Source organism: Carassius auratus, chromosome 31, assembly GCF_003368295.1.
Source record: "Carassius auratus strain Wakin chromosome 31, ASM336829v1, whole genome shotgun sequence".
In the NCBI taxonomy this organism is placed as follows: domain Eukaryota; kingdom Metazoa; phylum Chordata; class Actinopteri; order Cypriniformes; family Cyprinidae; genus Carassius; species Carassius auratus.
Window position 1 is genome coordinate 23,114,047 of NC_039273.1, and position 12,851 is coordinate 23,126,897.

General features: G+C 35.4%; 1 protein-coding gene across 2 annotated transcripts in view; it reads right to left on the bottom strand.

Annotated features, from left to right (window-relative positions):
- Positions 1–49: 49 nt before the first annotated feature.
- Positions 50–12,851, bottom strand: part of LOC113050901 (paralemmin-3-like) — a 46,236-nt gene continuing 33,434 nt past the window's right edge. Inside the window, exons 3-8 of one of the 2 annotated variants that reach the window (XM_026214345.1) lie at positions 12,098–12,178; positions 8,927–9,033; positions 6,335–6,440; positions 3,547–3,577; positions 2,394–2,450; positions 50–2,080 (exon numbers count right to left, since the gene is read on the bottom strand). In XM_026214345.1, coding sequence (XP_026070130.1) covers positions 1,137–2,080; positions 2,394–2,450; positions 3,547–3,577; positions 6,335–6,440; positions 8,927–9,033; positions 12,098–12,178 — 1,326 coding nt within the window. In that variant the 3' untranslated portion in view covers positions 50–1,136. Of the gene's footprint in view, positions 2,081–2,393; positions 2,454–3,546; positions 3,578–6,334; positions 6,441–8,926; positions 9,034–12,097; positions 12,179–12,851 lie in introns of both variants that reach the window. The other variant, XM_026214344.1, reaches the window with a different exon arrangement.

The following is a 12,851-nucleotide window of genomic DNA, read 5'->3' on the forward strand; positions in this document are numbered from 1 at the left end:
TCTTTTATACATTAATAACTTGCACAAAAAAAAAAAAGACAGTCTTTGATTAAATTTCATTGGTTAGTTTATTAATCCTGCAGCTCTTCCTATCTAAACTTTCTATACAAAATCTGCACCGATTCTCATTCAGCTCTTTATTTAAACTGTACAAACAGGCACTCAGTTAAGGCACTGATAATTTACATCAAACTTTCTATGCAAAAATATGGTTCCTGAATTCAACTGATAACTTTGAATATTGATTACATGTCATAGTATGAAACTTGAATCACTACAGGAGCAGTCCATATGAATGTCAATTTGGAGAATTAATCTAAAACTGCTAATATTGATAAAGCAGTTTGTGCTGTTTACTGTATACTGGTCAAAAGTATATCAATTACTGTTAATAGGGTCACATTAAAGGGATAGTTCATCTAAAAAAAAAAAAATGACCCAGTTAAAACACTATTTAAAATACCTTGTGTGTTCTGCAGAAGAAAAACTTTCTTTGCAACAACATGAAACATAACTTTTCCATTCAGCATAACTATACTTTCAGGTCTAAAAACACTTCCACCGAGCAGTTGAAGGCACTGTAACAATAACAGCAAAAAGAAAAGATGTTATAAAATCGCAAGTAACCATTCCATCTCCGTTTTGATGCATAAACAAGGCATACAAATGGTTTATAATAGAGAATGCTACAACTATTGTAGGATGAGTATGAGTAATTACCCACGTGGGTTCATTCCCACAGTACTGAGAAAAACAAAATATTTTTATATGGTAGTGTTAAAACCGTCAAGGCCAGACATAAAAACAGGATCATAATCAGACGCCAGAGGCTGGGAATGCAAGCAAATGGTGACACATCAACAACAACATTCACACTGAAGCCTTTTCCAGTCCTTCCTCCAAGTCAATGTGCTTTTTAAATCTTCTTCTTACACAGAAAAGAGTTACGGGAATTTAGTATAGTGAAGGCAATGCAAGACTTAAAGGCTTCGGTTCATAATAAACACTTTGTGCTTTGACGCTGTAGATGTGAAAAGCCGAAGATCAAAATATGAATGTCATGAAATACAAACTCTGTATTCAGAGTAACAGACAAGATGAAAATGAATGGAGAATAAAAAGTGTCAACCGATTGTTCACATGATCGAACAGCATTGGCAGGCTTTTTGTTTTGGTGCACTTGTGTCCACTGTTCGATTTGGGGCGCTGGTGTCCAGCTGAGCTGCTGCTTTAGAGACGAGCAGAGGCTGTTGTTCAGCGCGCTGTTTCTCCGGTTCTGCCTTGGCGTTTGACTCCGCCGTTTCTCCGGCGCCATCCAGGGGAACCTCCTGAAATTGGCTGAGCGAGATGCGCATGGCAGACGTGACCTCCTCGTCTTTTGGGGTTTGTGACTCTGCTGTGTTTGCGTCGACTTTTGGTCTGATTTTTGGAGATGGTTGTGTTGTGGAACACACTGGATCATGGGATGCCTCAATAGCGCCATCGACTGTCACATTCTGGGAGTGCGTATCAGTCGATTCAGGAAGATCTTTCTCCTCTTGCTCAAGATCTTTGGTCTCGCCTTCCACTGCTACATCTGTAACTATCTCAGCAGGAGGATCTTCAATCACTTCTGCCCGCTCAGGTTCAGCAGAAGCTTCCGGGTGGTTCTCCGTCTTTTCCTCCGCACCATTTTCTTTGGAGTTTCCAGATGTGTCTTCATTTGTAGCCTCTATAGAAGACTCTTGAGCAGTTTCGTCATCCTCCTCTGGGACGTCCTCCCCTTTGTCTGTGATGATGATTCTTTCTGCTCTAATAATTGCTCCGCAGTCATCATCCTCATCCACCCCCTGCCCGAGCTCTACCTCCTTGAAGCCGAGGAAGGTCATAGTTACACCACCAGCACCTGGTCCTTCAGCAGGGTGGCTGTTGAATCCGTTAGCAGAAGCATGTTCTTCCTCTCCTGGAGTATTGTGTGATGTTTCTCCTTCCACGTTTCCGTTAAGAGCAGCTGAAGTTGTTGTGGCATCAGTTTCTGTTGTAACATCACTCAACGTTCCTGTTTCATCTGCCTTGTGATTTTCAGCATGCACAGAATCATCTGCAACAAAAGTTTTGCAAATCAGTTTTGAAATCCATTCACAATAGGAATAGCAAAGTTACAGAGTTATTATTACATGAGTATTTAAGGTATTAAGTCTTTGATTGGTGATGCAATGCGTTAATTCTATAATAAACAGAATATTAAAGTTTTTTTTCTTAAATCTGAAACTAATAAGGGAAAGAAGGGAAAGCAAACAGAGGGAATGTCTGAGAAGTGACGTTCTGTAATCTGATGACTGATGAAGTTGGTCTGCATCTGTTCAAAGTTCAAAGAGAGAACAGTATATATATAATAAATGATATTTTATAACCTTTCTTTTCTTCTTTTCCGTTCTCCACGATTGGTCCGTTAGGGGATGTCTCAGCAACTGCTGTTTGATTAAAAACATTTATGAGTGATATTAGTTCAATATCATAATATTTAGAGTTATTTATTCTGTTCTTTTATTGAAAAAAAAATCATTGCAGAATATCATAATCTGTGTAGATAAAAAAAAAAAAATGAACTATTTAAGCCTAAAAGATATTGGGAACATTATACAAAAAGCTTCAGAACAGTAACATAAATAAATATAAATATTGTCAAATACTAATGTTTTTGAAAGAAGTCTCTCATACGCTCACCAAGGCTGTTTTTTGTTATTAAAAAAATAAAAAATACCTTTAAAATAAATCTATTTATGAATAAAATTCATTTAAAATCATTATATTTTAATATATTTTACAATGTAATTTCTTCCTGTGATGGCAAAACTGAATTTTCACCATCCCTCAGAAATCATTGTATTATGCTGATTTGCCATTCAAGAAAAAATATTATTATTATCAATGTTGAAAACAGTTATGCTGCTTAATATTTTCGTGAAAACAGTCTAGATCATTTGATTAATACAAATTTCAAAATGTCTTTATTTTACAGCATGGATTTGAATTTGAATTTTTTTTTTTAGAACAAAATAAGGATTAATATTTTCAACAACAACAACAAAAAAGAAAAGATAAAGGAATTGATAAAAACAAATATATAAATGATAGTGTATATATAAAAAAATTTAATTATAAAAAATATTATAAGAAATTGATTATTGTTAATCCATCAATTTATTAATTCATCTGTGTTCATTTATAACTTCATAAATATTTAATTAAAATTAACCTAGATCAATAAATGCTGCAAAGTTATTGTTCATTGTTAGTTAATGATCTCTAATGCATCAGCTCATGCTGTCAATCTGAACATTATTGTAAACTCTTATCAACTGAATTAACCATGAATTCATTTAACACAGATTCACAATTATTGTTTTGTCGAGGATTCTACTCTTTTGTTCAAGCAGTAATCATGTCTGGACAGCAGACAAGCCTGATGCTGTGTAACTGAAACAGACAGGCAGATGGTTAGCCCGGACACAGGTGCGACACACACACACACACACACACACACACACACACACACACACTCACCTGCTCCCGCTGGCTCCACCTCGGCCTCTCCCTATTGGATGAACAACAGAGAAGAGGTCAACAGTCATCCTTCCAGAGGACACATCACACTCTTTAGCTCTTTAAACCTCATTCTGCTCTTTAATATTTAATTCAAGGCCATGGAACATTTATGGGTGGAAGAGCTCGTCTCTGAACAGCCTCCATTCTAGACTAGAGAAGTTTCCTTTCTAAGTTCATTAACATGCGCACCAATTTCCCAACCTTCTCTCAAATACTGCAGACCTCTGCTTACAATGTGATTTAGATAAACACCATAAAACATTTATTAAAGGTATACTCGCTATTTTTCCTCATTAAAGGGTTAGTTCACCCAAAAATGAAAATTATGAAATGAATGACTAATTTTCTGGTGCGCCCAATAACAAAGAAAACACGTCAGCAGCATCACTGCAGTGTTGTGAACACACTCACAACAGACCCGGAAGAGAAGAAAATGCTGAATAAAGTCATCGTTTTTGTTATTTTTGGACCTAAATGTATTTTCAATGCTTCAGCAAATTCTAACTGACCCTCTGATGTCACATGGACTACTTTGATGATGTTTTTCTTCCCTTTCTGGACATGGACAGTATACCGTACACACAGCTTCAATGGAGGGACTGAGAGCTCTCGGACTAAATCTAAAATATCTTAAACTGTGTTCTGAAGATGAACGAAGGTCTTATGGGTTTGGAACGATATGAAGGTTATATGAGTCATTAATGATATCATTTTCATTTTTGGGTGAACTAACCCTTTAAAAAGTTTCACACACAAAGAAAATTATGTGTTTAATATACTTATCAAAGCAGTTTTATTAACGTCTCTTCATGTTCAGGACACATGACCAGTTGAGTACTACTCACTTTAAGTATAGGAAACATTTGCTCATGGAATGAATTAATCATGGCTGATGGGAAATAGAAGCTGACATACATAAATGTTACTAAGTGCTCATTTAATTAATTAAATGAATATTAATTAATAACCATATTTAGAACATAAATATTAATCGTATTCTGTAACAGTTTTGACATCAACTGAAAATGATCAAAGACTCGTTTCAGGTCTGTAGTGTTTGTGTCAGATTTGTGTGATTATAATGAATAACTCGCACTTCTTTTATTATAGTAAATCTCATAAATCATCTAATTCATGTGATGCTTTCCTTGTTTAACCGCTAATAATTTCTTTCACTCATTCTGATTGGATAATTAGGGCTGATCGTTCATCTTTCATCAACTTTAGAAAAAAAAATGTCCGTGTTGCCAGATTGATTTACTAGCAGACAGACACTTCAGCTTTTGTTGCCACAAGGTGGAGTAACACCAACACTATATGTACCATATTCACTATTCAATGCAGACAGTATTTAATCAATGCAACATAGTTAAAAAACAAACACAGATATGATACTGCGTGACCTTTCATTGAATCATCATTTCACGTTCATATTCTCACGTCACACTCTGATTCTGATTTTGAAAGTCAAAATGCATTTACTTGTGGTTCATACAAGGCTGTTTGCAGAGATGGGCATAAATACAATAAAATCTATTTAAAATAAAAATGCTAATTACTGTATGGGAAAAAAAAAATATTTAAATACAAATACAGTAATTTGAAAATACACAAAATACATGTGAAATTGGCCGTCCAACATAGGCATTCCTATAGGCATGAATCTATCTGGACATATTCTGAATGCAAAAAATACTAATAAAACTGCTTAGAACCTTTTCAGTTGAATTGTTTCTATTTTACATACCTCGTCCCTTATTATTTTTTATTTTAGTAAACAATTAAACCAAAAGCTACTTCCTCCCACTGCTGTTTTCTGATGGTTTGGAGAACAATTACCCTGAGTTGCCCGACTGTCATTTCACAGAATTATACAAAGGCGAGCAAGTGTAAAAAGTGTCAAGCAAGTGTGTAAAAAGCCGTGTCCATTTAGGGAGGAGTGCGCGCAGTCAGCAGGTTCGCGGTGTAGAACCAAACAGGGCTTCAACTGCACAAACCACTTCCACTGCGAGAGAAAGCAAGTGTGAATTTGAATTTCCTTTTGTTTCAATACTGCATTTACTCATACAGCACATCACAGCACTATTACTCAACCATTGGTCCATGCTTCTTTTTCCACTCCAGTGTTTTCCCACTAAAGGCTGCATGGATAGTTGCTTACCCTGATTGTCCCTTTTCTATGTAAATGATTTAGAAAACGTTCAGTCAGTTTAAACTTTAACTATACACACTTTCTATCATTGCCACGATGTGTATTGTCATATCACCCAGCTCTAACATACAAGTAATGCTTTAAACACATTTGACAAGCTAGTTGATAAAAAACAACAACCGATTAACTGTCAAAACTGATTTGCAGACGCAATTTATTTCCCTCGTTGCTGCTCTCTTATTCTTTCATGTTAACTGAAGGCAAATGATGCAATATTTTAACTTTATTCAACAAGTGCAATTGACCATGACATCATCACCTCATCTTATTCCAGAAAAGTTGTACAGCTGCACCTCACATGCATTTTTTGGAGGAATGATTTTGTAACATTATAAATATCTTTACTGTCTCTTTTGATCAATTAAATACATCCCTGCTGTTTAGAATGACCAATTTAAAAAATATCTTACTGACCCCAGAATTTTGAACGCAAGTGTAATTCGTTTCAGAAATGATTTAGGAGGTGAAAAGCTCTGACACAAGCGGACGCGTGACGTGTTCAGTGTGATCATGCATTCAGACATGGTGTCTCACCGTACGTTGTGTCTGATCGTCTGTGCCGGTTTGATTGGAGCCGTCTTCAGTGAGTTTCTTCAGTTTGGATTCCTCCTCTGCCAACTGCTCAGATGTCTCTTGTAATCTAAAGCACATACACGCATGTCATGTTTTATAAGGTGGGAACCTACCATTAACTTATGTTTTTCTTTAAGAAAATCAATAATACTTTTGAATTTTTACACTAGACATTTCCTATTGGAAATGGTTTTGTTTATGGGAAGAGCCAAAAAAACATTGTATGGGTCAAAATTATCGATTCCAAAAATCATTAGGATATTAAGGAAAGATCATGTTCCATAAAGATATTTTGTAAATTTCCAACCATAAATTATATCAAAACTTAATTTTGGATTAGTAATATGCATTGCTAAGTATTCATTTGAAAACTTCAAAGGCGATGTTCTCAGTATTTTTTGCACTCTCAGATTCCAGATATTCAAATAGTTGTATCTCAGCTAAATTTTGTCCGATCTTAATAAACCATACATCAATGGAAACCTTATTTATTCAGCTATCAGGTGATGCATAAATCTCAATTAAATTGACACTTAAGACTGGTTTTGTGGTGCAGGGTCACATACATGCAAATTTAGGCATTAATCTGTGCTTTATAAGTACTAATAAGAAGCCAATATGTTATTAATATGCATTCCATAAAGTGTTACCATGCTTTTCAGTAGCAACACACACACACACACACACACACACAAAAATCTTATCTTTCCTTTAAAAAAGGCTCTGAAGGCTCTGATTATGCCCCTCTAAATGGCGTAAATCAGCATACTTTTTATTAGCAGCTTTTAGTGTAGCTAAAAACCTTTGCTAAAGTGTAGCCAGCCTGCAGTCATGACTGATTTGACATCCAACATTTTCAAAGGAGCCTCCCCAGCAGGGTCCCAGAGTATACTGTAGGTTTTTCAGGATTTACTATCAGACAAACAAGAGCCTGCACTCACGTGGAGTCATTAACTCAGTCATAATCCTCTCTGGAAATCACAGCATGCTTTATAGCTATATAAAACTGCATTGTAACAAATACAGGCATTAAACAAATCCCTCCTCATAGGATGTGAGGCCTCAGATGGCTGTTTACACACCATGAAAAACCCATATAGAGCTGTGAACAGCTTATTACTGCCAAACTTTGCTCTGACTAATTAAAGCCCTGCTTCAACACAGAAGAAGATCTCAGCGGCTAGCTTATTACAATAATCACCATTTCCATGAGTCAAGCAAATAAATGCTGATCTGCAAAGCAGGAACATCAAACACTCCTTCACACTCATACACGCGAAAATAGAAAAATGTTTTGGGGGATAAAAACGCATCACCTGCTTTGTGCTCCAGTACCTTGGCAGGAATAATTAGAGGTGTTTGCAAAGGGAAGCATACTGTATGTATGAGATTCTAACAAATCCCTAAGTGTTGAAGTCTACCCATATGGCAATTTATGCAGTTAAGTGCTCATAGAAGAGTTTTTGTTTGCTTGTTTTGTTTTAGTTTTTGGTCAGGGATTTGGCAATTGTGGTCAAAATTATAAGCCCCCCTTGGTAAAGTAAATATGAGCAAAGATGGCTGTGAAAATAAATCTGCAGTGTTTATCTTTTTGATCTTTCATTAAAAAAAAAAACTTAACTTTCATTAAAATAAAACAACTTAAATTGGGGGGAAATAAACTTTTCTCCAGTACACATTGGCCATAATTATAATCATTATGAATAAAATTTCTCTGAAGTATATGAATTCATATTTACATTTTTAAGCACAACAGTGAAACTATGAAGATAAAATTGTCCAGCCACGACTTCCTGTTTTACATGAACATAAATATGAGGGAACACAAAGGCCAAATTCCCTTTATTGTCCAACACAATGATTAAAACCAAAGGATACAGTTATGATGTGCCCCAAAGATTATTGAGCTTCACAAAATAGAAAGTGGCTGTAAGAGTAGAAGTAGAATTTTATTTAATGCCATGTCAGCATCTGGGGCTATTTTCACGACAAAAACGTAATTACAAAATGCAAATATCACATAAATACAGTAAAAACCAAGCAAACAAACACAGATTCTTTTTCTATTTTTATTAACATATGATACACATTCTAAAACCTTTTCAGACAAAATATTTCTTAAGACCTTAAGTGTACATAAAAGAGCTTTCTACTTGCATTTAAAGCAGGACAGTCCAAAAGAATATGTCAGTCTTGTATTGATTTGAAAGTTCCTGTTTCCACCATCATTGCAATTAATTAATTTCCAATCAAGGAGAGACCCAAGCCATATACAGAGAGCAGAATATCACAGAGAAATCTTGATGAGTTCTGTTGACTTGCCCTGGCTAGCAAACACCCAAAACACCCTTCCAACAATCTAGCAATGCACTACAACACTCAGAGAAGCCTTGTAACTGTGTAGAAACATGCTAGAAATACCCAGAACAATCTATGAACTGCATAGCAATGTACTAAAAACAATGCAGGTAACCTTTGCAACCACATATTAATGCTCTGGCAACCATTCACAAACTCAGGGTTAAAAAAAATATGGAAAATTAAAAATCGTACTTGTTAATGTCCTGAACCTTAGGGCTCCAGAGGGGCGATCGGGGTCCCGTGCTGTCAGGAGATGCAGGAGGCCCTTCCATCAGCCACTGGTCTCTGAGGGACTTCCTCTGGAAGAGAAACAGGGACAGGAGGAAGAGGTACTATAATTAATGCAGCTGACATGTTATTTAAATAGATTTCTTATCAGCAGTTCACACTAACAGCCAAACAAAGGCATTACAGCACACTGGGTTCTGCAGCTTAGAGGCCTATTCACACAAAAGTTAATATTTGCCATAAAAACACACAAGATTGAATTGAAAAAATGCATTTGTACCTCTAAATTCAGTTGTATCTCTAAAATAGCAATGTCCCTACTACTCACCACTGACTAGCAATAGCAGAAAGCATTTTATGGTGGTTTGTTATGTGTGTAATATGAGTATGAGCATCAGCAAAACCAAAGACACATAACAAACCATATTCTATCATATACATTTCACATCAGGAAAAAGGTGTAAAAACAGTATTCTTTCTTAATAAAACAGCTATTGGTTTATTAAGCCACACTTAAAGCTGCGGTAGGGAACTTTTGACGCTCTAGCAGTTAATAAACAGAACTGCCTGCGTCTTGCGGAAGAACATCGTAGCCGGAACTACTTCTCTCTGTTTATGTCTATGAAGAATCACAAAGGTACTGGGTTACTCCGCCGCGGTATCCCCGAAGCAATCTAAAATAGTCCGAATATAAACACTTATTATAGGTGAACCCTAGTGATTCAGGACAAGCTAAAAACACGGTTTGGAAAATGGATTCATGGTGTACTCGCTTATTATACATTTTTCTACATTTTTAACACAAAAAAAGTTACGGACCGCAGCTCTGATTGGTTGTTTTTTACCGGGAGCAGTGGATTTCTGCAAATGGCAATAGGAGCACTGGGAGGAGCCAGAGGAGCTTGATTTTTTTTCACAGATTATCTGTCTCATATTCTACTGCCAGGACATAATGACAGGTTTAACAAATATGTAAAAAAATATATTTTTACAAAAGTTACCTACTGCAGCTTTAATCATTAAACACAATTTTGATATGTTAAAGTGAAGGATGCTTCTCCTGAAGGTAAGTTTGTCAACTATGTTAGGGACAAACTGTAACAGATCAATATTTTTACTCATAATATGATACATGTAGCTTATATTTTCTTGCCTGGCCAACGAAATGTTATTTCCGTGGTCGTCTTAATATGTATTTGAATGAAAATCCTTCACTTCTTGATAGTAGGTCACTGGAGATCAAATCATGTATGGGTGTTTGTTTAATGCTTTTGTCTATGGTTCAAGCTGTCAAGAGTGCACAAAAGTCAATTGATTTGATGTGTTCTACTTTAACATCCTGTTTCAGCAGGGGACAATACAAAGAAAAGAGAAACGTGTTCCTCTAATAATTTCATGGGGTCTTTAAATTAAGAAAATGCACTTGAAGTGAATAAATCTGCTGCAAAACATACTTTATACAATTTATAGAAAGTCTCAAACTATTCCTGCTGAGCGTAATGTACTTTCACTCCGCTGCTAATTCCACTTCCAACAGTAAAAACAAGTATAACAACACATTTCTGAAAGGTTATATCAGGACCATCTAGAGTGTATTTCATTAGTAAGAAAACATTCTGACACGTAGATTGACGGGGAACTCCATAAGAAAAGTGCAGCCCCCAGCTGCCAAACAGGAAGTGATGTGCACCATGGAAACTGAAAATGTATGAGGAGTAAGCTAACACAAGACAACAGTGGCTGTGGGATTCAACTTTATCTACATGCATGATTATGACTATGAACCCCAAATACAAACCTTACAAACACGCATTTTATGCCACTTATCATAAAGGCTTGTTTTTTTTGTTTTTTTGTCCAATGGCCACTTTTATGTCCCAGTGATTGGTTTAAAGTAATACTGATTTCAAATAATTTTTTTTATCACATTTAAACTTAGAAACTTTTAAAAGCTAATCATAGGCCATACTGATATATAAATAATCTGAAAATTAGGGTTAGGGTTAGGATAATGTTTCATCAGAAGTTTGACACAACTATATACGGAAGCCCATTTCTGTCACATAAGATTATGATTATGATTAATTATGACATAAAATGTTACAATTCTTATGTCATTATTAAAGATTAAAAACAGACTTTACATTTATTAATGTTTTTTTCTAATTTCGACTTGTTCTAATTTCAACTTTTTTTGTCATAGACTTAATGTTAAATTTTAATATCATTATTGTGACTTAATATTTTATTTCAATTTTATCTCATAATTATTGTTTTCAAAAACATAACTGTTCTTATGTGGTGGAAATGGGCTTGCAAAACAGTAAGTGAAAATCATGAATTTATCTGAGCTGTCAGAACATAAAGAAGTCAACAAATAAAGCTGTCATTATTTTCAAATTCAGATCAAAGCGTGAAAATATTACTTGTATGCTATTTATAAAATATTATGATTTTTTATTTAATGATAAGATTTTTTATGAATGATTTAATTTGAGATGTGGTGGAAATTCTTGTAATGCTTCAGAAAAATGACTAATGCTGTCAGGCATGCATTACACTATGCTGTGATGGTATATATATACACAGTTGAATATTATTAGTGCATGTGAAATAACTAGTAGTGTGTGTGTGTGTGTGTGTGTGTGTGTGTGTGTGTGTGTGAAAAGTTTGTTTTAGAATATTTGTTTCCCCTCAAGGACAAAAGGGCCCATAGTTGTGAAACACCCATAAATGTACACACACAGACACACAGTGTTAAAACAAGGAAACAAGGAAAACAAAGGAATAGGAAAAGGGAACGCCAATCTGGAAATTTTCTGGAAACAATAGTGGGGAAGAGAGAGAAAGTGAATGTACACACACACAAACACGTCAGAGAAAAGCATGAATTCTTCCAGGATAACATTTCAATTTGCAAGAAGTGCGTGCACGTGTTTGTGTGTGTTTGTGTTTTACATGTGGCACTGGTGACTGTGTGAATTTGTGTGTGTATGTGTGTGCATATAGGCCTACATTTATGAAATTCCACTCCATAAAAAGCCTACTTGACACAAAGCGACCTGATGAGTCCTGCTGCAAAACAGGTCATGCAGGCAAGTGTGTGAGTGTGTATGTGTGTGTGAGACGTCACACCTTCAGCTGCTGAAATCTCAGTCTCTCATCCTCAATCTCTCTCTTGGCTCGCTCCTGTTCCTCCTGGATCCGCCGTTTCTCCTGAAAGCAGAAAATATCACAGACATATCACATCCAGTAGCAATCTCACAGTATCACACACCTTTTCAGAATGTCCACACAACATCATACTTCAAATCTCAACTTCTTCTGTACTCTTTAGTCTGTCATATTGACAGATAAAGTCTTCAGCACTGATAATATTTGATATTAGAATGATTTCTGAAGGATCATGAGACACTAAAGACTGGAGTAATGGCAGCTGAAAATAAATTCTATTTTAAAATATATTCAAATGGTTATTTTAAATTGTAATAATATTTGAATGTAATAAAAAATAGCTCAGTGTAATAATTTCAATGTTACTGTATTTTGATCAAATAAATCAAACTAGTTCTTTCAAAACCATGTGTTTGGTATAAGTTATTTTAATATGCAAAAATAAAGTGAGCATGTCTGCAAAAAAGTATCATTTCTCCATCTGGATTGTATTTCCGAACTCACTGTTGTCCTCTGTAACCATAAGCTTTCTATGTTGGTGCTACATAAGTTTAAATGGTCAGTTTTAGACATAATCAACCACTGAACCCAAGTGTCATCATGACTTGAAATGAATACTACTCTGCATTCAGAGGACATGAATATTTTGTATGTTGGCAAGCAGGTGAAGAGACTCTCAGAGAGTGTCATTGCTGTTATCTGGTGTAGTTTTACC